This window comes from Dreissena polymorpha, chromosome 11 (genome assembly GCF_020536995.1).
Source record: "Dreissena polymorpha isolate Duluth1 chromosome 11, UMN_Dpol_1.0, whole genome shotgun sequence".
In the NCBI taxonomy this organism is placed as follows: domain Eukaryota; kingdom Metazoa; phylum Mollusca; class Bivalvia; order Myida; family Dreissenidae; genus Dreissena; species Dreissena polymorpha.
In genome coordinates this window covers 47,887,600-47,913,768 of record NC_068365.1, presented here as the reverse complement: position 1 = coordinate 47,913,768, position 26,169 = coordinate 47,887,600, and the positions used below count along the sequence as shown (strand labels likewise).

The window sequence follows — 26,169 nt, the reverse complement described above, 5'->3', positions numbered from 1 at the left end:
GTTATATAGTGTTGATATAAAATTGGAAAGATTTTTATGCCCCCGAAGGAGGGCATATAGTGATCGGACCGTCCGTCCATCTGTCCTTCCGTCACACTTTGCGTTTAGGTTTCGAAAAATGCTCATAACTGTTATGTCGCTTAAGATAGCAACTTGATATTTGGCTTGCATGTGTATGTCATGGAGCTGCACATTTTGAGTGGTGAAAGGTCAAGGTCATCCTTCAAGGTCAAAGGTAAAATATATGGATTCAAAGCGGCGCAGAAGGGGGCATTGTGTTTCTGACAAACACATCTCTTGTTTATTTTGTCTGATAGAAATTGTTGCTCAGAAATTAAAGTGTTCTGATTAAGCACAAGCATGAAATGCAAAATGTAAACAAATTATCTAAATCCATGTGATATTTCAAAAGATGATGTGCTATTTGAATGTATAGTTGCAAGATCCACATGATATTTCACTATATGATTTGTTGATTTATATTTGAAAAGAATGTTTATGGTTGTTGGGGATGTTAATCTAATATTATTTAATTGGGAATATGAGTATTCTTCCCATTCAATGAACACAAAATTCTACCTGGTTACAGGTTATTATAATTGGGGGTGGTATATGTGGCCTGAGGGTAGCCATAGAGACTGCGTTGCTAGGGGCCCGCACTGTGGTCGTGGAGAAGAGGGACCGATTCTCGCGCAACAATGTTCTCCACCTATGGCCGTTCCTGATTACTGACCTGAAGAACCTTGGTGCTAAGAAGTTCTATGGGAAGTTCTGTGCTGGAGCTATTGATCACATTAGTACGTATATTTGCTGCCTGTGAATGAACTGAAAGCAGCTTTTTCTTTTTAATCTATTAAATTCAACATTTGTATCTCTGCCATACCAGAAAAATTACAAGTATTTGTGAGTTAAACACTGTAACATGTTTAAAAATCTGCCAATTCACTCTTAGCATTGTTGAGTTATGGATCTTGAAATATCCAAATCAATCTTCACCAAAACTTGACAAAAATGTTTCAGAGAACTTCAGAGTTATGACCCTTGATTGATCTAAAAATTGACTTTTTAACATTTCACACTCTCTATGCTAGGTCTTCTGTCAACTCCTCATAGTTCATTAAAACATGAGGATTAAAATCACAATTACCTTTTACACATATCTTACATTTTTCTCCAACATAAAAGGTTGATAATATCATTAACAATTAAATAAAGCTGTCAAACTGAACACAAGTATTCCATGTTTCAGGTATTCGACAACTGCAGTGCATTCTGCTGAAAGCAGCTCTGCTTGTGGGCGTAGAAATCCACCTCAATGTGGGCTTTGAGGACATCATCGAGCCAACTACCAAAGGTAGGTCACTGACATTAACCCATTTATGCCTAGTGGACTCTCCCATCCTACTAAATTGGATCAATTTATTTCCAAACTTAGGGATGTCTACTATATTTATTTCTTAAAGCAAACAGCGCAGACCCAGATGGGACGCCGCATCATGCGGCGTCTCATCTGGGTCTACGCTGTTTGCTAAGGCCTTTTTTCTAGACGCTAGGCATAAATGGGTTAAACATTCAGCAAGGACACTACCAATACATAACAAACCTATTATTGCCCTAAAAAGTGTATGCATGATTAATTAAAGACATAAGTGTCCAGCATGAAAACATTTCCCATAACATGATAAGTGTCAAGCCTTAACATGTAATTTACAAAGTTTATTATTAAAAAATAACCTATATATTTGAAGCATTAAAACGTTACCCTTCAGTGTTATGAAAGCGTTATTCTTTGACATGATTTTGTTGTGGTTATTCAAATTCAAGAATTGTTTGGTACTTAAGTAAAGCTATTAAAAATGTATATTTTAAAATCAAATATATACTTTAGTTTATTATTGTGTGTTATCATTTAACCCATTTATGCCTAGTGGACTCTCCCATCCTTCTAAATTGGATCAATTTATTTCCAAAATTAGGGATGTCTAGTATATTTATTTCTATATTTAGAATATTTCTTACAGAAATTCCTATAAGCAAACAGCGCAGACCCTGATGAGACGCCGCATTATGCAGCGTCTCATCTGGGTCTATGCTGTTTGCCAAGGCCTTTTTTCTAGACGCTAGGCATAAATGGGTTAAACTCCACTGATATGGACCAAGCTTACAACGTACATGTAATAATCTCAAGATGGATACCATGGCCATCACTCAACCCCACCTACATCTTGTTTCAAGAAAATGATTAAAAAAGTATTAAGACGTGGTTATTTCTTGTTTGCTGCATCCATTGTATGGTTTGGATATGTCACAATGACTTCCAGACAAACAGGTCAATTGATAAAGGCAGTATTTGATATATCGCTGTTGTGCTGAGAGGAATATCTTCAAGTATTCCAAAAAATAAGACCATTCAAGATTCCTGGAGTATTTCATCTTTGACAATGCTGCTTGTGTCTTAATTAAGAACAGTTGCTGTTGTAGTGTTTTATCTCTTTATAAAAACATGAAGACAACATTATATGGCCTGTCGTTTTGTTGTCTGCCTGGCATCACTCTCTTGTCTGGAAAATTATCTACTGGATGCCTCATGGACCTCAATTCTCAAAGCTTCTTGGGGATGTCTTTACTTAAGTTGTGAAAACTTCAGATCATGTTCTCGTGGGCCCTGGCATGTACTGATGCTGAGGATATTATATTGATTGGCACTACCGTTTGTTTGTTTGTGCATTCCTTTGTTCATCTTTCCTTCCAGGTAACCTAAAGTGACATGTTAAGTATAACATCAATATGAACGCTTTCTACAAAAGATTGATACTTTCATACTCACTGTTATTTTTGACTACTATCAATACTTACACATTATTGGACCTTATTTTAACCTTGAAATTGACCTACTTTTAGACTTAAACTTATTCAGAATGTCAAAATTCTTGAATAACCCTTTCCCACTCAAAAGCGAAATGAAAATGGCTATGTGTAAACAGCATAAAACCAGAACAGCCTGCGAGTAACTCACAGTCTGTTAAGTTATATGCTGTATTCAGCTCATCAGTATCTACGGGTTGGAAATGAAGCCTTTTAAACTTGGATTAAGTAAAAAGGTTTTTAATTAAATGTAACTTTTGATGGGACTACAAATATGTTAAAATACGTATCTTAGTGGGAAAGGGTTGAACCAAATTGACTGATGGGTTAACATCTTACTCTTACTATAAGCTTTATTACTTCCATTCAACACTCAGCACACCCACATACCCTGACCTTATTTTGACCTTGAACTTTACCTACTTTTGTACTTAAAATCATTCAAATGGGCCAATGAATTAATACTGACTTGGCTTCAAATGGGGCATCGGTGTTTATTGAACACAGCATTTAGTTCTGTTCAAAATGTAATGTTTTCTGCTTAGATTACTTACTTAGATGTAATATTTATCATTAACCAGGTTTTTAACCAGGTTTTCCGAAGGAAAAAACTGGTTATTAGATTGGCGAATGCGGGCGGGCTGGCTGGCTGGCTGGCGGGCTTGCGGGCGGGCGGAACAAGCTTGTCCGGGCCATAACTATGTCATTCATTGTCAGATTTTAAAATCATTTGGCACATTTGTTCACCATCATTGGCGCGAAATAATTACGTCGATATCTCCAAGGTCAAGGTCACACTTTGAGTTCAAAGGTCAAAAATGGCCATAAATGAGCTTGTCCTGGCCATAACTATGTCATTCATTGTGAGATTTTAAAATCATTTGGCACATTTGTTCACCATCATGGGACGGTGTGTCGCACGAAAGAATCACGTCAATATCTCCAATATCAAGGTCGCCACGACTAAAAATATATTTTTTTTTAAAACAAACTTACAAAGGGGGTTAATTTTGTTTGTTCATTTCAAAAGTTCAGTTTGAGTTTTCTCCCTTTATCAGATTTTTTTTTCACAATGAAAACCTGGTTTTGTGACAATTTTGTCCCTTGTTTTTTACTTGTTTTAATTATATGAATGTAATGAGACCGAAAAACAAAGGAATATTATGAATTTCTGTAAGATTTACTTTTATGCTCTATGAAGAATATGCTCTATTACAAGAATTCAGGGTAAATTAACAAATAGAGGAGATAATAAGCAGATATAACAGCCTGGCATTCAAGTTGATTCAACCTTCAATAAAGTACCGTTAAGCTGGTATTATCTGGAAATGATGTCTGATGTAATGCTGCAGCAGTTTTGGGACCAGTTCTTAGCATATTGATTGTCTGTTCTCTATTAGTTTGTTGTTTTCTTATGCCCATGTAATCTTTTCAGGCCACCACATTGTTCACTTGAAGATCTTTGACATGTCATTGGGAAAGTGTATTCTTTTGGATTACATCTTAAGAAAAAATCTATATAATCAGGGGTGTAAACATCTGATTAAGCATTTCGCTCATCAGATGCCAGGTTGCCCTTACTTACTTTTTAGTTGCATTATGTTTCACACTTGTCAAAGACAGCTCTTCCAAGAAATAATTTTTCTCAAAATAAAATGTCATTATGATCAACCTGATATGATATTTTGTGGAGAAATAAACATTGCCAATGTTTATTTACCCCACCCCCTCCAACACAGGGTGCACACAACTAAGCTGGTTAGCGAAGCGTAACAGTGTGGTATATGCTTTATATAGCATCAGCAGATTCTATTATCACGTTTGCTTCCATAGAGGAATAATTGCTATGTATATTAGAAGCACATTGTTATACTTATGTATTAGTATTCATCTTCACTACTGTGTAGTCAACTTTATGCTTGATTTCCCAAAATGTAAGTATTTTTAAACTCATTAATATCACATTACAAGTGTGGATTTAACATGTATAATCAAAGCAGAAAGATCCTTGTCAACCTAAATAATAATGTAATACATAAATAAAAGGGGGATAATGTACTGATTTTGACAGTGTTTGCAGGCACAAACTGGGCAGTGAAGGATGAACCAGTCCTTCAACATGCCACCTTTATGATCACAAATGAAAATATTACATGTAAACAAGAAGCTGTTAGGCTTTTATAGTATCACAATAAATAATACAATACTGTCAAGTGTACTGATGTTGTTTGTGTGTTGCAGGCACAGGCTGGCGGGTGAAGGTGGACCCAGAGAATCATCCACTCTCCGAGTACGAGTTTGATGTGCTAATTGGGGCAGACGGCAAACGGAACACACTGAAAGGTAAGACAGAGGGTGAAATAAGGTTACTTAAAATCCTTTGATGTTCAACTAGTTGCTGCACACTTGCTCTGGCATATAAAACCAATATACTGTATACTGCCCTCACCCTGATAGATGCCGATCCCCGATAAAAAAAAACAAGATTCAAAGATTCATGCTCTATAAACACTTTTTTTGCTTAAACTTTCAATGCATATTCATGTATAAGGTAAATATTTGACAAAAATGATTGCACAATCAAGTAGCACATTTAAAATCATATTTTACTAAGCGCATGAAAGCATCCCATTATTTTTATGCCCCCGAAAGAGGGTATATAGCGATCGGACCATTCGTCCGTCTGTATGCCTGTCTTTCCGTCACACTTTGCATTAAGGTTTTGCATTTAGGTTTCAAAAAAAGCTCATAACTTCTATGTCCCTTCACATAGCAACTTGATATTTGGCATGCATGTGTATCTCATGGAGCTGCACATTTTGAGTGGTGAAAGGTCAAGGGGAAGGTCATCCTTCAAGGTCAAAGGTAAAAAAACATGTATCAAAGCTGCGTTGTAGGGGGCATTGTGTTTCTGACAAACACATCTCTTGTTATCTAGTTAATTCTTTATAGACAGTATTATGTATTTATGGTATATGTCACTTCACTTTCATCCCTGTATATTTGTGTTACCCTGTGTAACTCGCAGACTGTTCAGGTTTTATGCTGTTTTCTGATCATCACTAACTTAGGGTAGGAAATACACTCTTAAAACTTTAATATAGTATACGAGGTCTTAAATTTAAATTGATTTTATAAGGGTCTACAGACGTGTCAAAGTGTATATCTGAAAAGGATTTATCAAAGCAAAACCACTGCATATTGTGCAATCTGGTGATTTTCAGGCTTCAAGCGGAAAGAGTTCCGTGGCAAGCTGGCCATTGCGATCACGGCCAACTTCATAAACCGGAACACGCAGGCTGAGGCACGCGTGGAGGAAATCTCGGGTGTGGCGTTCATCTTTAACCAGAAGTTCTTCAAGGATCTCAACGAGGCCTACGGCATCGACCTGGAGAATATTGTCTACTACAAGGATGAGACCCACTACTTTGTGATGACTGCCAAGAAGCAGAGTCTGTTGGAGAAAGGGGTGCTCAAGCGGGTACGAGCTTGACTGGTTTTACAATTTTTTCTGGCCATTTTGAGAAAAATGAAATGTTGAGTAAGGGAATTTTTTCGTGTTAAAAGTCCACTGATTTGGGAAAAACTTATTTAATATAACTCTTGGCAAAAATTCAAATTATGAGGAAAAATAAATATAAATGATAGTTGTAAATTTGTAAATATGTTATGGGTCTAATCTCTCTAAGGCTTTGACTGGTTTGTGTATAAATGGGTCTGAGGTCAAATGCCTCGTAGATTTTGTGATATCGGTTTTCTTGGTTGATAAAATCTTTCCTCACTAGTTGGGACTAGTTTGAGATTTGGGGCCATGCAAATGATATGGGAAAATTGACATGTTGAAATAATATGAATATAATTATATAGCTTTGTTATTTAACAATCTAAGGTTTTAGCATTAAACTTTTCTTGGATGCAGTGGGGCACGAGGTATAGTGTCCACCTTGCAACCAGGAGGTCATAGTATGGTCCCCACTGTGGGAGCGTTCTTCAGATCTCCCATATGAAATCAAGTACTGTTTCTACTTAGGAAATAGACTTAAGAGCATTTCAATAATCTGTTGGCTTTCTATGCCATTATGCTTGAATAAATAGGTTTAAACTTACAGGACTATGCAGACACAGCCATGCTGCTTGGGTATGAAAATGTGGACCAGGACGCTCTGGCAAACTACGCCAGGGAGGCGGCAGCCTTTTGCACCAATCACATGCTGCCTCACACAGACTTTGCGGTCAATCACTACGGGCGCCCCGACCTTGCCATGTTTGACTTCACGTCGCTGTTTCAGGCGGAGAACTCTTGCATGGCGTATGAGCGGCAGGGCAAGAAGCTGCTCACCATGCTGGTTGGAGACAGTCTTCTGGAGGTGGGCGGGTTTTATCAAGTACTAGATAAGTCTCAGTCTGGGTAAACTAAGCTTTATGCATGTTCATAAAGTTTAGACCCTCATTAGCCTGTGCAGGCCATGTTTGCCCATAATTCATGTTAAATTTTACGATTATTGGAAACATATCATTTTTGTTTGGTATGATCCATTTAATTACAAGAATTTCTTTCCATTTGTATAAAAGATTGTTAAGCTATAAAGGATATAAAGGAGAGAGCAGTCTTAAAATCAGCTCTAAAGCTTTGAAAAATGTCTTTTGATTTGTATTTTATAAAGAAACAGCTACAGATTAATCCAACTTGAAATTGTTTGCTTTTAATTGGCAACACATATTCATGCCATGCTATGGAATAGGGTCCGACTATCTAGACATGTAAAAGCAGTAGAAAAAGGCCTGGGTTTAAAGGCCTGTCTAATCCTGTAACACAATCATGTTAGATACTACTCTTGAAATTGTAAATTGGTGAATGTGAAATTTTGTGTAATATGTTTAAAATGTTTTTTATGCTCCCCCAAAATTTATTTTGGGGGGGGAGCATATAGTAACCGCTTCGTCTGTCCGTCCGTTCGTGCACAATTTTTGTCCGGGCTGTTTCTCAGCAACTTATGACGGAATTCAATGAAACTTAATGGGAAGCTTCACTACCAAGAGGAGATGTGCATATTATCAGCCGGTTCTGGTTGGATGATTTTTCACAGAGTTATGGCCCTTTGAAATGTTCCATTAACTGTACATATAGTGCAATTCTTGTCCGGGCTATTTCTCAGCAACTAATAACCGGAATTCAATGAAACTTTATGGGAAGCTTCACTACCAAGAGGAGATGTGCATATTATCAGCGGGTTCTGGTCGGATGATTTTTCACAGAGTAATGGCCCTTTGAAATTTTCTATGAAAAAAATCTTGTCCCCCCAACTACTGTGCCCTCAAGACGTTTCCTTTAATTTGAATATATATTGTGCAATATTGTGACAAAAAAAACTTTGGGGAGCATCACCGTCTCCGATGGTTTCTTGTTTTTAAGTGTTATAGAAAAACAAATGCTTTTATATACACGGCTGCTCAAATATATCAAAGTATTAAAGTTTTAATCAGTCTACTCATTTCTTGTATATTTATACCAATATTGATCACATTCATTTAGCCATTTTGGCCGACGGGGTCAGGCTGCGCGCGTGGTTTCCTTGGAGCGCTGGACGGCGCTTGGATGATCAAGCAGTGGTCCTCGTGTAAGATGACCCCCCTGCAGGTGATTGCTGAGCGGGAGAGCGTGTACCAGCTCCTCTCACAGACCACACCAGAGAACCTCAGGCAGGACCACAACAAGTTTGGGCTGGACCCAGCATCTAGGTACCAGATATACTTTACCTATATATTAGACTGGACCAAGCATCTAGGTACCACATATACTCTACCTATAGATCGCGCCTTGGGAGCAAAAGGTACCATGTGCCTTCTAATTTCAATTTCACATGGTACCTTTTTGCACCAAGGGAGAGGACCTAGCAGAATATTCAGCTCGTCTTGGAACAAAAATCACTTGTCAGGACTAGCGATAGCATTTTCGTGCCTTGGGACTAGCATTTAGGATTTTAAACAGATCCGCGGTACAATGTTTGTTGCAAATCGTGTATTTAATTCACTCTTTATCATAGACATAATGATATTTCCTATCAAAGCTTGTGAATAATATGAGTGTAAATTTAGATCAATAAATATCACATATGTATATCTTAAGCTTGTTTTATAAGTTTCAGAATTTAAGGGGTCTTCAAGACTCATAATGTAAATAAGCTGCTTTGGGAAAACAAGATTGAATGCATGTGCATAAAGTGTTGACCCAGATAAGCTTATGCACAGGCTGATGAGGGCCTACACTGGATTTTCGCTAAGAAGAGATTTCTCAAAATGAAAGATACCATAACAGCGTAAAGTGTAGTCACTGATTAGCCAGTGTGGACGGCACAGGCTAATATGGGATGATACTTTACGCACATGCATAAAGCCCTGAGCGTTGCTCAAATATTTAGAAGTCTATAAATACAGGTTAGGTCCTTATCAACCTGAAGCTTACTATATTTTAATACAAATGTAAAATGAAAAGCAGACATGATGACCATACAATTTGTGACCAGTTGTACATGCATTGTATTTTCCGTACTTATTTAGTGTTTGCTTTCTCAGGTACACGAATATGAAGCAGAAATGGCTGAAGCCAAAGCAAGTGATGCACCTATATGACACAGGGGAGAACACGTTTAGGGACGAGGTGATAGAGATACCCAAGCCTTCCTCCGACAGTAAGTGTTTGAACTGTAGTGTGGGAAAAGGGGCTAAATGCATTTGAATCTAGGTAAATGGGGCATAATGCATGTGTGTAAAATATTGCCTCAGATTTGCCTGTGCATACCCTTATCAGGTAGGACACATTTTGCCTTTATTGAATTTGTCAGTAAAATTTTTCCTCTAAACTATAAGCCAGTTTAGGCATTGAGCCCTGTTTGCCAAGGCCTTGGCTCATTTAAAGAGCAACCAGCTTATAAAATTGCATATTAAGTAAAAGTTGCAAAGTTACAATTCTTTTTTAGATGTGATAGACACATACAGTTTGTTACGCTGGTGTCAGAAGATCCTGAACACGGGAGAATACAAAGCCATCAACGTCACAGACCTCTCCTCTTCTTGGAAATCAGGTCTTGCCTTCTGTGCACTGATACATTACTTCAAACCTGATGCCATGTAAGTGTGGTGTAACATCATTTCATTGGCATTTATTTCTTGAAACCAAAAAACCAGTCATACATAGTATGACTTCTGTTTATGTTGTATTGTTTATGTAAACAATAGATAAGTTGTTTTTGCCCAGTTCAATTTTGTTTTACTTTTTGAAATCAGACGTAAGTGGGTTGTTATATTTCTATGCATTAAAGCTGGAATGCAGGAATGTATCTTTGGAAGTCTTACTTGGGAATACATTATTAACTTAGCATTTTTGTGTGAAATAATGATTTATTGTACTGGGTTGTACCTTGTTGTTCATAACGTTAATTAAAAAAAAAATATATATATAGTAAAATTAACATTGAAGACAAAATTTATGGTCATTAAATCAAATCTGAAAAAATTAAAGATGTAAAAAAAATTCACTCAATGTTCTGAAATCAGTTTTGTTTTCATACACTCATACTTTAAATGAGAAAAGTTTTTTATCCTTCTCTGTGCCATTTTCCATCGCATGTGCATTACTGGTAAACCACTTTTGATCAACTGGCCTATCTAAATGTCTGAAATTATTAAATGTCTGATATTATTGTTAAATACAACATAACTAATATACAAGCAAAAAAACAGTTCTTTATTCCTTACAGCGATATTAAAAAACTGAATGAGGCGGATGTGATGGAGAACAATCAGCTGGCATTTGATGTGGCGAGTCGCGAGTTCTCCATCGCACCCGTTATGACAGGAGAGGACATGGCAGCCTGCGCGTGTCCCGACAAGCTCTCTGTGGTCTCTTACCTCACACAGTTCCACGATCTGTTCAAGAAACAGCGGCCTCCCAGCGGTAGGTGGCTCTAGCAGCATAGAATGTGAACTTATTGAGCCATGTTGTGGGAAAACTGGGCTTAATGCATACACATAAAGTATGTTCCAAGATAAGCCTGTGTACACTGCACAGGGAAGACTTTTTCCGCTTTTTTACGTTTTATGGATGGTTCTTTTTAAACAAAAATCCAGAGCAGAGGGAAAGTGTCCCTGATTAGCCTTGTCCCTGATTAGCCTTGTCCCTGATTAGCCTTGTCCCTGATTAGCCTTGTCCCTGATTAGCCTTGTCCCTGATTAGCCTTGTCCCTGATTAGCCTTGTCCCTGATTAGCCTTGTCCCTGATTAGCCTTGTCCCTGATTAGCCTTGTCCCTGATAAGCATTGTCCCTAATTAGCCTTGTCCCTGATTAGCCTTGTCCCTAATTAGCCTTGTCCCTGATTAGCCTATGTGGACTGCACATGTATTAAGCCCAGATTTCCCAGAATGAATCTCAATTGTAGTTCTTTAAAGCAATGGCTTCATTTGAATGAAATTAAAATATTTTTTCTTGGTCAGATTGTCAAGTTACATTTCCTTGAGACAGTTACTGTCCAGAGAGAGCACAGAATTAGATCATTGTGTTACCTTTCAGCAAGCAAATTAAGACAACATAGTAACAGTTATAATCTTTCAGATGTGTATAAGTCTCATAGAAATACTGAGCCAATTATATTTTGAGCGTTGCTACAGTAAAACCAGGCAAACTGTATATCTATATGTGGTAAAGTATTATGATGATAACTAAATTTCAGAGGATTTCTTGAACAGCAGTTTTGACGATAACCGCAAGCACCGGTCTCCAAACCCATCTCGTCTTTCATTTATCAAGAAGTTAAGGTCTTCTCGCAGCGTCTCAAAGTTGATGAAATCCAAGAAAGAGGATGATGTTGAGAGGCAAAACAATGTAAATAACAGCCATCATCATCAGAAACAGGATGACATCGGGAAAATTAACAGCGTTTTTACAAATCCTAACTGGGAACAGGAAAGAAATGATATCAGGGTAAGTTTGATTATCTTCTTGCTTTGTTGTTGATTTTAAAGCATATTTGATTGTAATTGACTATAAATAGTTTAGCTAAGATAAATTACAATGTTTTTCATTAAGATCAGAGATATTTAAATAATTTGTTACCTAGTATATTTACTTTTATCTGTTGCTCTTATAATTCGGTAAAAGGGTTGAAATATAGTAATCTATTCATTCAATAACATTTGTTTCAATGTCAATTTTCATCCCCTTTTATGGATAAAATAGGATCTGCAATATATTAAATGAAAGCTTCAGAATAACAAATTTTAAACCTCTGTGTGTTTTATGATCTACATGTAAGGGATGTACAAACATTTTGGGAATATCACCTCAGAAAATTTTGTTTTGCTGAAAAAAAGGATTATCTATCAAAAGGAAAAATCTGTTTCAGAACGGTAACGTGGAACTTACAAGATACAAAATGCCCATAGAAAAACTGCCAATCGACCGAATCACAAGCCGCCTGGACCAGGGCAACGCAAAGCACCCAGATCCCCAACATCGTGTGAAGGAGAGCAAGCTCCCAATGGACGAGATCACCAATAGACTGACCAATGACCGGCCAGACGAGCTCAAGGGGATCAAGATGCGGGAAGAGATGATGCCGGTTGTCAAGGTGAGCAAGATGGCGGAGCTGCTCGTGTCAAAGTTCAAGAAGAACTGTGAGGAACCACCACCGGAGCCACTGTCCAGGAGGGTGGTAAGTTGCCATGGAGTTACATTTTGCTTTTACACTGATATTAAAAATCAATGCATATTTCAGAAAAACCTTTGATTATATTGACTTTGTTGCTTAGGGAGAGCCTCATTCTGAAAAAAGGGCTAAATGCATATGGATAAAGTGTTGTCCAGTCTGCAAAGTCTAAACACATGTGGGTTAAGTGTTGTCCAGTCTGCAAAGGGCTAAATGCATGTGGATAAAGTGTTGTCCAGTCTGCAAAGGGCTAAATGCATGTGGATAAAGTGTTGTCCAGTCTGCAAAGGGCTAAATGCATGTGGATAAAGTGTTGTCCAGTCTGCAAAGGGCTAAATGCATGTGGATAAAGTGTTGTCCAGTCTGCAAAGGGCTAAATGCATGTGGATAAAGTGTTGTCCAGTCTGCAAAGTCTAAACACATGTGGGTAAAGTGTTGTCCAGTCTGCAAAGGGCTATATGCATGTGGGTAAAGTGTTGTCCAGTCTGCAAAAGGCTAAATGCATGTGGATGAAGTGTTGTCCAGTCTGCAAAGTCTAAACGCATGTGGGTAAAGTGTTGTCCAGTCTGCAAAGTCTAAATGCATGTGGGTAAAGTGTTGTCCAGTCTGCAAAGTCTAAACGCATGTGGGTAAAGTGTTGTCCAGTCTGCAAAGTCTAAACGCATGTGGGTAAAGTGTTGTCCAGTCTGCAAAGTCTAAATGCATGTGGGTAAAGTGTTGTCCAGTCTGCAAAGTCTAAACGCATGTGGGTAAAGTGTTGTCCAGTCTGCAAAGTCTAAACGCATGTGGGTAAAGTGTTGTCCAGTCTGCAAAGTCTAAATGCATGTGGGTAAAGTGTTGTCCAGTCTGCTAAGTCTAAATGCATGTGGGTAAAGTGTTGTCCAGTCTGCAAAGTCTAAACGCATGTTGGTAAAGTGTTGTCCAGTCTGCAAAGGGCTAAATGCATGTGGATAAAGTGTTGTCCAGTCCGCAAAGGGCTAAATGCATGTGGATGAAGTGTTGTCCAGTCTGCAAAGTCTAAACGCATGTAGGTAAAGTGTTGTCCAGTCTGCAAAGGGCTAAATGCATGTGGATAAAGTGTTGTCCAGTCCGCAAAGGCTTATCAGGGACAACACTTTACACCTAATTTTGGATTTTTGTAAATAAGAGACTTCCTTTTTACGAAAATACTATAAAAGCTGAAAGTGTCGTCCCTTATTAGCCTGTGCAAGCTGTACAGGCTTATCTTGGACAACTTTTCACACACATTCATCGAGCCCCATTTTCCGAGAGCCCAGCTCAAATATTTTCTAGATAATCATGATAATAATAATTTTGTTACTTAGTAAGCTTTACTACTCTATCATGTTGAGTTTACTTCATATCTTGCCCCTAGTTGCTACATGTAATTCCTTGTAAATAATTCAATAAAATTGAATTCAAACATTTGATCCATTCATATCGGCTTGAAACACCTGCTAGTGCTAAAGTTAAATATTAATTTCAATAAAACATACGTTTAGGGACATATACTTGCTAAAATATTGATGCTCAAAGGTTTGCTTCTATTTTGAAGCATTCACAATTTGGCAAGGATGTACTCTTATAAAGTACTGGTAATGAAACAATTTTTGATTGTTATCGCACATGAGTTTATTAACCCTTAAAGCGCTGGAGCTGAATTTTAAAGGCCTTTGCAAACAGTTTGGATCCAGATGAGACGCCACAGAACGTGGCGTCTCATCAGGATCCAAACTGTTTGCTATTCTGATAGTATTCTTTGAAAAAAATCGAAGAAAATGCTAATTTTAGAAATTCTGCAGACGACATTTTAGCAGAAGACAAATTACCCAGCATGCAAAGGGTTAATGACCCTTGCTCTAAGAAAACGGGGAAAATGCATCTGCGTAAAGTATCGTCCCAGATTAGCCTGATCAGTCCTCACAGGCTGATCAAGGATTACATTTTCTGCATTTATGGTATATATACTTTTTTCTCTTAAATGAAGTCGCTTCTTTGCAAAAAAATTGTTGAGGCTGAGGATGTCGTCCTTGAGCAGCCTGTTATGCCTGCACAGGCTGATTTGGGACAACCCTTTATGTACATGCATTCAGCCCAGTATTCCCATCACTAGTCTCAAACAGTACATGTAGTTTCAATGTTGTTTGCAGAAAGGTCAGCCAATGATGGTTGCGTCCCAGCCTGCCAGTGAGTTCTGTTTCTTCTGCAAGAAGCGTGTATATATCATGGAGAGAATGTCGGCAGAAAATGTCTTCTTTCACAGACAGTGCTTCAAGTGTGACTTCTGTGCCGTCATTTTGCGCAATGAAACCTACTCCGTTGATAAAACATCATATGGAGATGGTATGTATGGTTTTTTTGTGACATTATTTTTATTATATAGTTATAATTTTTAACCAGGTTTTCCAAAGGAAAAAACTGGTTATTAGATTGGCGAATGCGGGCGGGCTGGCAGGCTGGCGGGCGTGCGAAACAAGCTTGTCCGGGCCATAACTATGTCGTTCATTGTCAGATTTTAAAATCATTTGCCACATTTGTTCACCATCATTGGACGGTGTGTCGCGCGAAATAATTACGTCGATATCTCCAAGGTCAAGGTCACACTTTGAGTTCAAAGGTCAAAAATGGCCATAAATGAGCTTGTCCTGGCCATAACTATGTCATTCATTGTGAGATTTTAAAATCATTTGGCACATTTGTTCACCATCATAGGACGGTGTGTCGCACGAAAGAATCACGTCAATATCTCCAATGTCAAGGTCGCCACGACTAAAAATAGATTTTTTTTAAAAACAAACTTACAAAGGGGGTTAATTTTGTTTGTTCATTTCAAAAGTTCAGTTTGAGTTTTCTCCCTTTATCAGATTTTTTTTTCACAATGAAAACCTGGTTTTGTGACAATATTGTCCCTTGTTATTGTTTTGATTGCTTCGTTGTGAAGTAAGAATATATTTTGTTAAAGCTGCAGAAGTTAATAGTGAAATCCTTTTTAAAAATGTAAGCATGTAGTAAAGATATCTTGGGATATGTGCAAGTAATTATGTACTCAGTTAAATAACATGTGGACAATGGTCAGGTGTTTAAAAACTTATTTCAAAATGGTCAAAATAGTGAATTCAGTAGGGAGCTAATTAGTATTCTGTCTGTTAACTCGTAACTCTTGAGGTTGTGAAGATGACAATCTTGTAGTAATTGTCACACATTTTGACCTGTTGAATATTATTAAGTTTTTCCTTATTATGCATGAAAGTTCTTAAAAATGAATCTGATTTTCTGAGAGAACACAAACACATCAAAATTCATATCTGAGTGGTAATGAGTAAATCCCACTGTTGTTGCAGCCACACGTTTCTTCTGTCCCCGTCACGCCCTTCCCCAGAGTCGGTTTGGTCGTCCAGCACGGAAGCGTGTAGCGGAGGACGCTGCAGATAGTACGTGCGAGAAACGCGTACCTCTGGACAGGAACATCAGTGGCCCCAGTCCTACCAAGGTGTCCACTACAGCACGGTCACCCAAGAAAACACCTGGTATGTTGTAGTGAAGTTTTGTTCGGCCAGAAATATTCAAACGTCCGGGCTACAGATACGAATTTGTCACACACTATTATGGTTTTCAATCATTTTAATGAATTTTGTTGAATTTTGAATGATGGAATAAATGGCATCTATTTATGTTAAATCGTTTGACCTTTTTACCCAATCTGCTATAGAGCAAAGTGAAAATAATTATATGCAACCAGAATAAAACCAAAACGGCCTGTTAGTAACTTGTAGTCTGTTCAGGTTTTATGCTGTTTGCTTCTTATCAGTATGTTTTGAATATATAGAAAGGTCTTTAATTAAATTTGATTTCCTAAGCTTCACTTCAAAGTGCATATCGTAATGGGTAGATTGATGATAAAGAAGATGTCTGCAATGGAACTGTTGCCAAAAAAGAAACAGCACTAAAAAAACAGTTTGTATGTTGTATAGGTCACCATGGTGTAGAGGAATTCTAAAATGTTAAACTTAATATAGAGCTTGAATATAATATTTGAGCTGTGTTGTGGGAAAATGGTGCTTAATGCGTGTGCATAAAGAGTTGTCCCAGATGAGCCTGTGCATTTCGCAGTGCAGTCTAAACAGCCTAATAAGGGAAGACATTTTCAGTTTTATTTATTTTTGTTTGTTCAAAGGAAGTCTCTTCTTAGCCAAAATCCAATCTAGGCTGAAAGGCACTTAAACACGGCTATTTAGAGATGTATGTCTTTCAGATCTGTTGTCGCCAGTAGCGATCACAGAGGACAATTCAGCTCTGTCTGCGTTGAAGACGCCAGAGAGGATAGAGTTTGAGAACACGATGGAGGGTCTGATAGAGGAGACAGAGGAGGAGCAGTATGAACACAACCTGAGCATGAGTCTGGCACGTAACGGGGCCCTGGAGGGCGGGGCCGGGGACCAGGGGGAGGGAGACATGGAGGAGGACGAGGAAATGGACAGCGATGATTCAGATCTTGAGTGAGTAACGAAGGGGTTAATGAAATAAAATATGGGGTACAAAGTCAGTACTCAGTACTTATTTTCCAGAAATTGTTTGCTCTGCCATTTTGTATGGGGTATTATTTCGGAGTCTTGCATTGGATTGGATTAAAAATGAAGACTTTTTGGTGGACCCTAAAAGGGGGGGATATGGTATTTTCCTCCTTAAGGGGGTTCCTAAATACACCCTAGAACTAGTTACAAACTACTCTGATTTAGATTTTTTTTTAAACTTGTGTTTGAAAATAATCCTGATTTTGTTCTGCTATGATTAGCTGAATTCCGACACGTGTTGTAAACAATGATGCACTCTTATGGTGTCTGGATTTATTCAAATAGAATAGTTTTGGTGATGTGGGTCAAGGGATTAACATCCCAGAATAGTTACTAGTATATAAACACAGTATTTTCATTGGTGCATACAAACTTCAAATAAAATACAAAGCCAAAAACATGCGCCTTTACTTAATGTTAACAAATGGAATTCTTTGTAGCATGAGATTCTACAGTTTCACCCAGATTATTGAATGAAAACTGCCCTTCATTCTCAAGATGATAAGCAATGACATGATGTATGTGGCCATTTTCAGAGAGTTATTGTCAGAAATGGATGAGATGGATTATGAGGAGCTGCTAACAGTCTGGTAGGCGGGAATGCCCCACCCCATGTCTGTCCAAAGCATGGTGTTGTCTCAGTGTAGATCTCTGTAGTCATTACCAGAATGATTCATGTCCACTTCCTAATAAGGATTCAATTTTTTGTTCTTAAGAAATTTGTTTTTTCAGTTGTCCACAGCATGGTGTTGTCACAAATTAGATCTTTATAGTAATTACCACAATGATTCATGTCCACTTCTTGTTAATATTAAGTTTTTGTTTTTTTAATTTTAAGACTTATTTCAGTATGATGGCATGATTGTTTACTTTTTTAAGTTGAATGCAGTCAACATTGTTTCTTAATATTTGGCTATTCTAATGGAAATGAACACATGTTTGGGTGTTGCTTTTGTGTGCATCTGTAAACCCCACTGTTATCGCTATCGTTGGAATTTATGTTTTAAAAAAATCAGAGAACAAGAGTAATGGCCCATAGTGAACTGTCCGACCTTTCTGTACCAAAACGTCAAGAAAAATGGAATAAAGAGGGAAAATCATCCATATTTGGTTTTTAAAATGCACCAATCAATGACTTGTTGATTTGCACAATTTTGAAGGATAATAAGAAAGGAGAGGACAATGAAAACATGGCAAAAACTTGCCAAGATGAAAATCCTAAGCAGGAAGGGAATGTATTTGGTATAGCTATAAACATTTTACAATGCACACGTTGGAAATATGGGGTTAAATGCATGTGTTTTAAGCGTTGTCTCATATTAGCCTGTGCAGTGCTTTAATTGAATTTTTCTTTCAACAGAAGTATTTTCTATTGGAAAATTCAGAATAGGCAGGAAGGGTTGTCTTTGATTAGCCTGTGCAGACTGCACAGGCTAATCTGGGATGACACTTTATAAACATGCATGAAACCCAGGTATCTTAGAGCGCACTCGTTTCAATTAATGCGTTTAGAGAATTTGGTCCAGATATCTGAAGCTTTGTGACAATATTGTAAAGATGTGTGTATGTTAGTTCACAAGTTGTGCATGTGCATTTTTCTGTGTCTTTAAGTTAGAAATTTGCTAGAGCTAGACTGAAGTTTAGTTGAGAATGTAGTTTAGATATAATTTAAAAGTGTTTTATTGTCCCCTACCGGTTTCACCGGAGGGGACTTATTGTTTGCACTCCGTCTGTCTGTCAGTCTGTCTGTCAGTCAGTCCGTCACACTTTTCTGGATCCTGCGATAACTTTAAAAGTTCTTAATATTTTTTCATGAAACGTGCAACATGGATAGATGGCGATACGGACATTATGCACGTCATTTCATTTTGTTCCTACGTCAAAAATTGTGGCTGCTATGGCAACCAAAAAAATAATAAAAAATTCTTCTGAAAATGGTAGAATTTCTGACAATGTTGGAGCGGGTAGGGGACCATATTGCTTGACAATAGCCTTGTTCAAACTGACTGCGTATCAGCTGTAATGTTCTGTGATGCGTTCATCTTAACAAAATGATAAGTTGTGACTGACATGCATGTTCTGTTAGCAATATGCATTGGGACTTAAGTGTTACCAGCACTTACATGATTTTAGTGTTTACAGCCAAAAAGATTTATGTAGTTGAGGGATGATAACATGTCATAAATAGACCAGCCTTATGTAGTTGAGGGATGATAACATGTCATAAATAAACCAGCCTTATGTAGTTGAGAGATGATTACATGTCATAAATAGACCAGCCTTATGTAGTTGAGGGATGATGACATGTCATAAATAGACCAGCCTTATGTAGTTGAGGGATGATAACATGTCATAAATAAACCAGCCTTATGTAGTTTAGGGATGATAACATGTCATAAATAAACCAGCCTTATGTAGTTGAGGGATGATTACATGTCATAAATAGACCAGCCTTATGTAGTTGAGGGATGATTACATGTCATAAATAGACCAGCCTTATGTAGTTGAGGGATTATAACATGTAGTTGAGGGATGATAACATGTAGTTTAGGGATGATAACATGTAGTTGAGGGATGATAACATGTAGTTGAGTGATGATAACGTGTAGTTGAGGGATGATAACATGTAGTTGAGGGATGATAACATGTAGTTGAGGGATGATAACATGTAGTTGAGGGATGATAACATGTAGTTGAGGGATGATAACATAGTTTAGGGATGATAACATGTAGTTGAGGGATGATAACATGTAGTTGAGGGATGATAACATGTAGTTGAGGGATGATAACATGTAGTTGATGGATGATAACCTGTAGTTGAGGGATGATAACATGTAGTTTAGGGATGATAACATGTAGTTTAGGGATGATAACATGTAGTTTAGGGATGATAACATGTAGTTGAGGGATGATAACATGTAGTTGAGGGATGATAACATGTAGTTGAGGGATGATAACATGTAGTTGAGGGATGATAACATGTAGTTGAGGGATGATAACATGTCATAAATAGACCAGCCTTATCATGCTTTTTTTATTTTAATTTACCAAAATTTAAACATGTGAAATGGTATGTCATGACACTATTGCTTTATTTGTTTACATAATCATGTGATGTTCTTCATATTGTAATCAAATTACATTCATACACTCTGTCAATGCTCAATTGCGGTTATTATTTTTTTTCAAAGCTTGCTTTTAATGAACAAATATTAATACATGTACAAATATTCTATCATTGGTTTCATCAAATGAGTTCAATGATTTGTTTCATACAATAGTTTGAAATAGTGTTTTTGTAATTGGATCAATATATACATTTGAGTTGGTTATGTTTAACTCTTTTTTATGAGTATGATCATACAAATATAGTGTCACTGGGACATCTTAGTAATCCATTGAGCTGCGTCTTATGAAAATTGGTCTTATGCCATATGGGCTCATCGTAGTTCTAGACCACCCAGTGAAATCACCCATAATATGTTTGATATAATATACCTTATGTATGTCCGAGAATTGATTTAAAACCTTTTCAGATCTATTTGTGCAATTTGGGTTAACCTTCAGATATATCAATCCAACATTTGAATAAAGGTTGACAGATATTTTTCTGATAAGTCTAACCCCGCACATTAATTTGTGAAAATTCCACCACCATTTCCAGGACAGAGAACAATGACTTCCAGGAAGCAGTGGACCTGTACAAGTCCGGCAAGCTGGAGGAGTCGCTGTGTCTGGCCAAGGAGAGCCTCAAGCGGTCCACAGAGAATCTGCTTGACGACGGGGGTGCAGAGGGGGAGGACGGGTACACTCGCATACAGGAGGGGGAGGAGGACACAGAGGTGGAAGGTGAGTGACATAGCCAGCATGTGCACTTGTATGTACCCTTAACCCTTTGCAGAAAATATGATAATCTTATAGATGGAACCATTTTTTCCCATATCAAAAAATTGTGTGCCACTTTAACTAAGCATTAAGAAAAAAAAATCATAAAAAGATCAATAATTATTTGTGTTCATAGCACAATGTTTAAATTTAATTTATATTTATATTTGCATTGACAAGATTCTCATACACTTAAAATGATTGCTGTATCTAAAAACGTTTCAGCTTCGCTCTGGGAAAATAGGGCTTATTGCATTTGCTAAAAGTTTTTTCTAAGATTAGCTTGTGCATGTCTGCAAAGGCTATCATGGACTACATTTTATAACGGAATTGGATTTTCACTGAGACAATCCTTCCTTTTAATGAAAAATATCATACAAGTGGAAAGTGCCATCTCCGATTAACCTTTGCAGACTGCACAGGCTGATCTGAGATGACACTTTACACTCATCAATTAAACCCTGTTTTCTCAGAGCGAGGCCCCATTAATTTCCACTTTTTCATTGCATACCACTTCATTTCATCATGTTTCTCACACAGACTATGATGATGATGACTATGAGACAGACGACTCGGACACGGAGTTGGAAGAGGAGTCTCAGGAGCCGGCAAGCGGCAGGTCTGAGCCCAAGTCAGCCTGGACCGAGTCCAAATCTTCGCCTTCAGTAACGCCATCCACCAGCACTGTGGCCCCTTCCAAACGTGTGGAGGTCGGCAAACCTGTTGTGAGTGCCACAAGCCCTGGTGTGGCTGTGTCAAAGGCGAGGGCCAACTTCTTTACAGCCCCTCCTGAGCCCATTAGACTGGACCCCTTCAAAATGTTTGGCATGGCGCGCAAGAACCCCGTACCAGAACCAGTCCAGGATAGTTCTACGTCTGCTGCCAGCGTTGTTAAGACGGGAGAGAGTGAGGCAACAGATAGTCAGGTGGGCTTCATTTGTTGTTGTTGTTACAACTGTTGGGTACCTAAGTTGTTGAATGTTTCAGTAATATGTTGATGAATATTTTGAGTTGTTGTTTTCATTCGTATTGTGAAGGGTTTGTAAGTAAGTAAGCATAAAGCAAATAAATTGTCTAATAGAGCTAGTCAGTCTCAAGATTTGAAGTTTATTTTGACATTGGCCTTGGTGCAGACTTTCAATGAAAACTAGTATGGCATTTACACCAAAAACATAATGTACCAATGAGTGAAAACATTTTGTATGATTTATACTTTGAAGTAGATAAGTTAATACCCACCAATAAGGCTCATCCTCTTAAAATTAATATTTTACAGTATAAAGCAGTATACTTATAACCCCACATGAAAGGGGTATTTGGAGTCACTCTTCTGTTTGTTGATCAGTCTCTTCTTTAAAAGTATCTGGAACAAACTACTTCACATTTTTCTATAGTGATTTTATAGAATTTTTAGATATGTCATGGCCATAATTTAAAGCGCAGTGATACACAAATTCCACAGTAATGTGCCCTTGAACATATCTTACAAAGTGGAACAACTCACATTTGTCACGAAACCATAGTTCATATTTAAATTTTGTTTATTTTCAGGTTAAGTCAGAAGTCTTGAGCAACAAGGATGCCAAGATGGAAGACACAGATGAGGATGTGGATGATGCCTTTGTGTCGGCGGAATTTGGGGACGATGAAAAGGTTGCAGTTAGCCGAGCCATGGAACAGCTTTTGGTTGATATGGACCATAAATCAGAGTCCCTGAGCGACTCATGTGATCATCTTAAAGAGTCCAGTGAGGGTGAAGGTGAAGATGATGTGTTCCGCGAATACAGGGCGCATTTGGAGTCGCGGGACTCCATAGGGTCCTTGTCTGGAAGTGAAGGTACTACCAGTTCAAGGTCAAGGTCGAAACATTCGCTGTCCAGTAGTGGCAAGGGGAGCAAGTCGAGTTCTAGAAGGGATAAACTTTACAAATCTGACAGTGACAGTTCTAAGAAAAGCTGCAATATTGGTGGTAATGTTGGTGGTGGTGATTCGTTGAAGGATCTAAGTGCGACTGAGAAATCGGTGTTGCGTAGTGTGAAGGAAATGGACAGCGTTTCAAGTTCCCTTTTGGGGTCGGGGGAAACCACATTGCAAGTGTTACAGAGTATTAATAAGACTGGTACTCGGGACATAAATGAAATGTGCATTCAGTACATTGACGATAGATTTGTTACTAAAAGACCTAGAGGAAGCGCAGCTGATGAACACAGATCTTTGAAATCCAGTAGTCTTAATAAGTCAGATAGTTCGTGCAGTTTAACAATATCAACCCCTAGTCATTCATCCAATAACACTTCCAATAGCTCTCTGACTGAGGAATACGAGCGAAACAAACAGTTTGCCACAAGTTTAAGTGATGACGAGAGACCTGATTCGCAAATGTTGAGGGATTATACGATGACTATGAGTCAAGCCCTTGAAGAGGAGGAGGGTGAGGAGTTTGCTCCCCTCAGTAACTCTCCAGATGGAGGAGAGGAATTAGTTCCTTTGAGTAATTCTCCAGTTGAAGGAGAGGAATTAGATCAGACTTTAAATGCTGAGGAACCGGTACTGACATTCCCTGGATTGGAAAATGTGTCACCGAGGTTAGATCTGGGGGATGTGTCGTGTGATAAGAGTGAGTATACGTCTCCACTCTCTGGTAGGGCTAGCAGTGTGTATGAAACCCTGGAATCTAGTCTTACAGAACCCAACGATGTGCAGACAGTGACGATGGAAGAAGAAAAGAGTGTTCTTGACAAGAAAAGGAAGTCTGGTTCATCTAGTGGGGTTTCCACTAAGGACAGTTCAAAACCAGACAATTATAAGAGCAGTGGTTTATTTGGGGTCCGGAGGAAGAAATCTGAAACAGTGAAATCACCAAAAGTGATTAAATCTACCAGTGTAAATACGCCAGTGTTGCCAGTAAAATCACAGACTATCATTCGCCCCATTTCCCATAGGTCCAGGGAAGGGTCGGTGGAATCAAACCCTTTGGAGAAAGACGCTTGGGGTGGTGATTCTAGTTCGTGTAGTAGTTTGAATTCTGTGAAATCTACTGATGCTACACAGAAAACTTGGAGGCCATTGCCACCTGTACCAACACAATCTCTGGAATCTCCAAAACAGTCAAAGACTGCAAAAGCTGGAGCTGGTAGAAAGTTGCCCGATCCGGCCCAAGTTCAAACAAAATCACCAGTTGTGTTTCAGAGTCAGTTCATGAAGAAAGCATTTACTGACTCCAATAACGAGTTCCGCACACCTGTGATAACCAGTCAACCTAGACCACTTCCTCCGAAGCCAGTCGAAGCCTTGACAACCAGTCCAGTGGATAATGGACTTCAGAAATCAAATCCAAACGATATGTTAAATACGGGCGGTTCAAAAACTAAGGTGACTGTTGATTACTCCAAATTAAACTCTGACAAGGACAGTGACAGTGAAAAACAGCAGAAAAAGAAAAGAATCCCGGTAGCCACAGCTTTAAAGCAGTCGATAAAACCAACCCTGTCAAATAACAGTGGAAAAGGTGAACCTACAGATGTTCATTCAGATGACATTCCATTTGCAGATGACAGTAATGAGGAAGAAGTTGTTGAAGAGAAATTCTTCACTCCAGTGACCTCTGTTAAGTTGAAACCCAAAATTGAGCGGAAGGAAGGTGATAAAATACAAGCAAGGACGCGAATTCTTCCGACGCCTCCTAAAATGCAGCCAGCCCTGCCGAGTCCAGAGAAAATACGAGATATAAGAAAGGCAGAGCTAGAAAAGTTCAAAGAAGAAGCTAGACTTAGAGCACGTCTAAAAAGCGATAAAGAGTTGGGAATTAGTGAAACACCATCAAAATACAAGAGAACGGTCAGCTCTGAGTCTTCCCAGAGTGCATCGGACAGAGCCCCCGCGTCTGAAAAAGAGGATGCCTCTCAAAAGGTTACTTTCAACCCAGACATTCCAGAATCTAGTGGAACGCCAAAACAGAGCAAAAGTAAGAAGAAGAAGAATCAAAGCCATGAAAGCAGTTTATCGTCTATTGAAAACCTTGATGCTGAGTCATCAGGTAAAAAGGACAAATCCAAAAAACGGTCCCTTCTAGCATCCATTTTAGGTGTAAAAACACCGAGTCTAGAAAAGCAAAAAGATAGGGACGAGTTTTCATCGTCAAATGATCACTTGGATGAAAAATCTGCTAAGAAAAAGAAAAGTAAAACGCCAAAGACAGAAAAGAAGAAAAAGGAAAAGGACAAGAAACGTAAGACCGCCTCTGTAGATGACAGCCTGTTGTCTGATAACATGAAGGATCTGAAGATAGGGACTGTCTTTACCAAGGAGAGGAGAGGGGGGATGCGTAGAATCATGCCACCAAAAGCTTCAGGTATATGACTTGATTTTAACTATTTTTCTGAAAACCATAAGAAAGACATTAATTGAGCCTGGCTCTGGGAAAAGGGGGTTTAATGTATGTGCACTAATGTCGTCCCAGATTAGCCTGTAAAGTCCACACTGGCTTATAAGGGACTACACTTTCTGCCCAAACCGGACGAGACTTCATCTAAACAAAAAATATAATTAAAGAGGAAAGTGTTGTTTGCACAGGCTTATCTGAGACCACACTTTAGGAACATGCAGTAAACCCTGTTTTATCAGAGCGAGGCTCAATGTAATTTATATGAACCGTGCTCTGTGAAAAGGGGTTTAATGCATGTGCGTAAAGTGTCGTCCCAGATTAGCCTTTGCAGTCTGCTTTCTTTGAACAAAAAATATCATAAAAGCCAAATGTGTCATCCCTGATTAGCCTGTGCGGACAACACTTTACACACATGCATTAAACCCCCTTTTCACAAAGCACGGCCCAGTTATCTTTGTGAAATAAAAATGTTGAGTAGTTAGTAACTTGGATAAAATACTATGCATGTAAATCCTTATGGATCAGATGTTTAAAATTAGCATGCATGTAATATTTGAATTTCTCTTAATTTTATTTTCACCTTAACATTTAAAACTCAATTGTAAGCATATATTGACTGACATCCACTGTGCCTTGAAGTAAAAGGTATATGCTCTGTGTATAGAACAACACTTAATACAAAATACTTCAATTTATTGGTTAATTATAGGTTAATACATCATAATATGTATTGTTAGGTGAAACCAATTACACAGTAGTTTCA

At 38.3% G+C, this 26,169-nt stretch overlaps 1 protein-coding gene across 11 annotated transcripts in view; it reads left to right on the top strand.

Moving 5' to 3' along the window:
* LOC127851817 (protein-methionine sulfoxide oxidase mical3b-like) overlaps nt 1-26,169 on the top strand; it is a 96,055-nt gene that overhangs the window by 53,490 nt on the left and 16,396 nt on the right. For 10 of the 11 annotated variants that reach the window (XM_052385720.1, XM_052385718.1, XM_052385719.1 and 7 more), the window contains 18 exons: nt 590-797; nt 1,250-1,354; nt 5,107-5,208; nt 6,090-6,346; nt 6,975-7,232; nt 8,399-8,604; nt 9,439-9,554; nt 9,843-9,993; nt 10,623-10,819; nt 11,592-11,842; nt 12,264-12,572; nt 14,717-14,909; nt 15,908-16,093; nt 16,819-17,062; nt 17,674-17,727; nt 20,802-20,986; nt 21,563-21,948; nt 22,574-25,373. In XM_052385720.1, coding sequence (XP_052241680.1) covers nt 590-797; nt 1,250-1,354; nt 5,107-5,208; nt 6,090-6,346; nt 6,975-7,232; nt 8,399-8,604; nt 9,439-9,554; nt 9,843-9,993; nt 10,623-10,819; nt 11,592-11,842; nt 12,264-12,572; nt 14,717-14,909; nt 15,908-16,093; nt 16,819-17,062; nt 17,674-17,727; nt 20,802-20,986; nt 21,563-21,948; nt 22,574-25,373 — 6,208 coding nt within the window. The remainder of the gene's footprint in view (nt 1-589; nt 798-1,249; nt 1,355-5,106; nt 5,209-6,089; nt 6,347-6,974; nt 7,233-8,398; nt 8,605-9,438; nt 9,555-9,842; nt 9,994-10,622; nt 10,820-11,591; nt 11,843-12,263; nt 12,573-14,716; nt 14,910-15,907; nt 16,094-16,818; nt 17,063-17,673; nt 17,728-20,801; nt 20,987-21,562; nt 21,949-22,573; nt 25,374-26,169) is intronic. The other variant, XM_052385715.1, reaches the window with a different exon arrangement.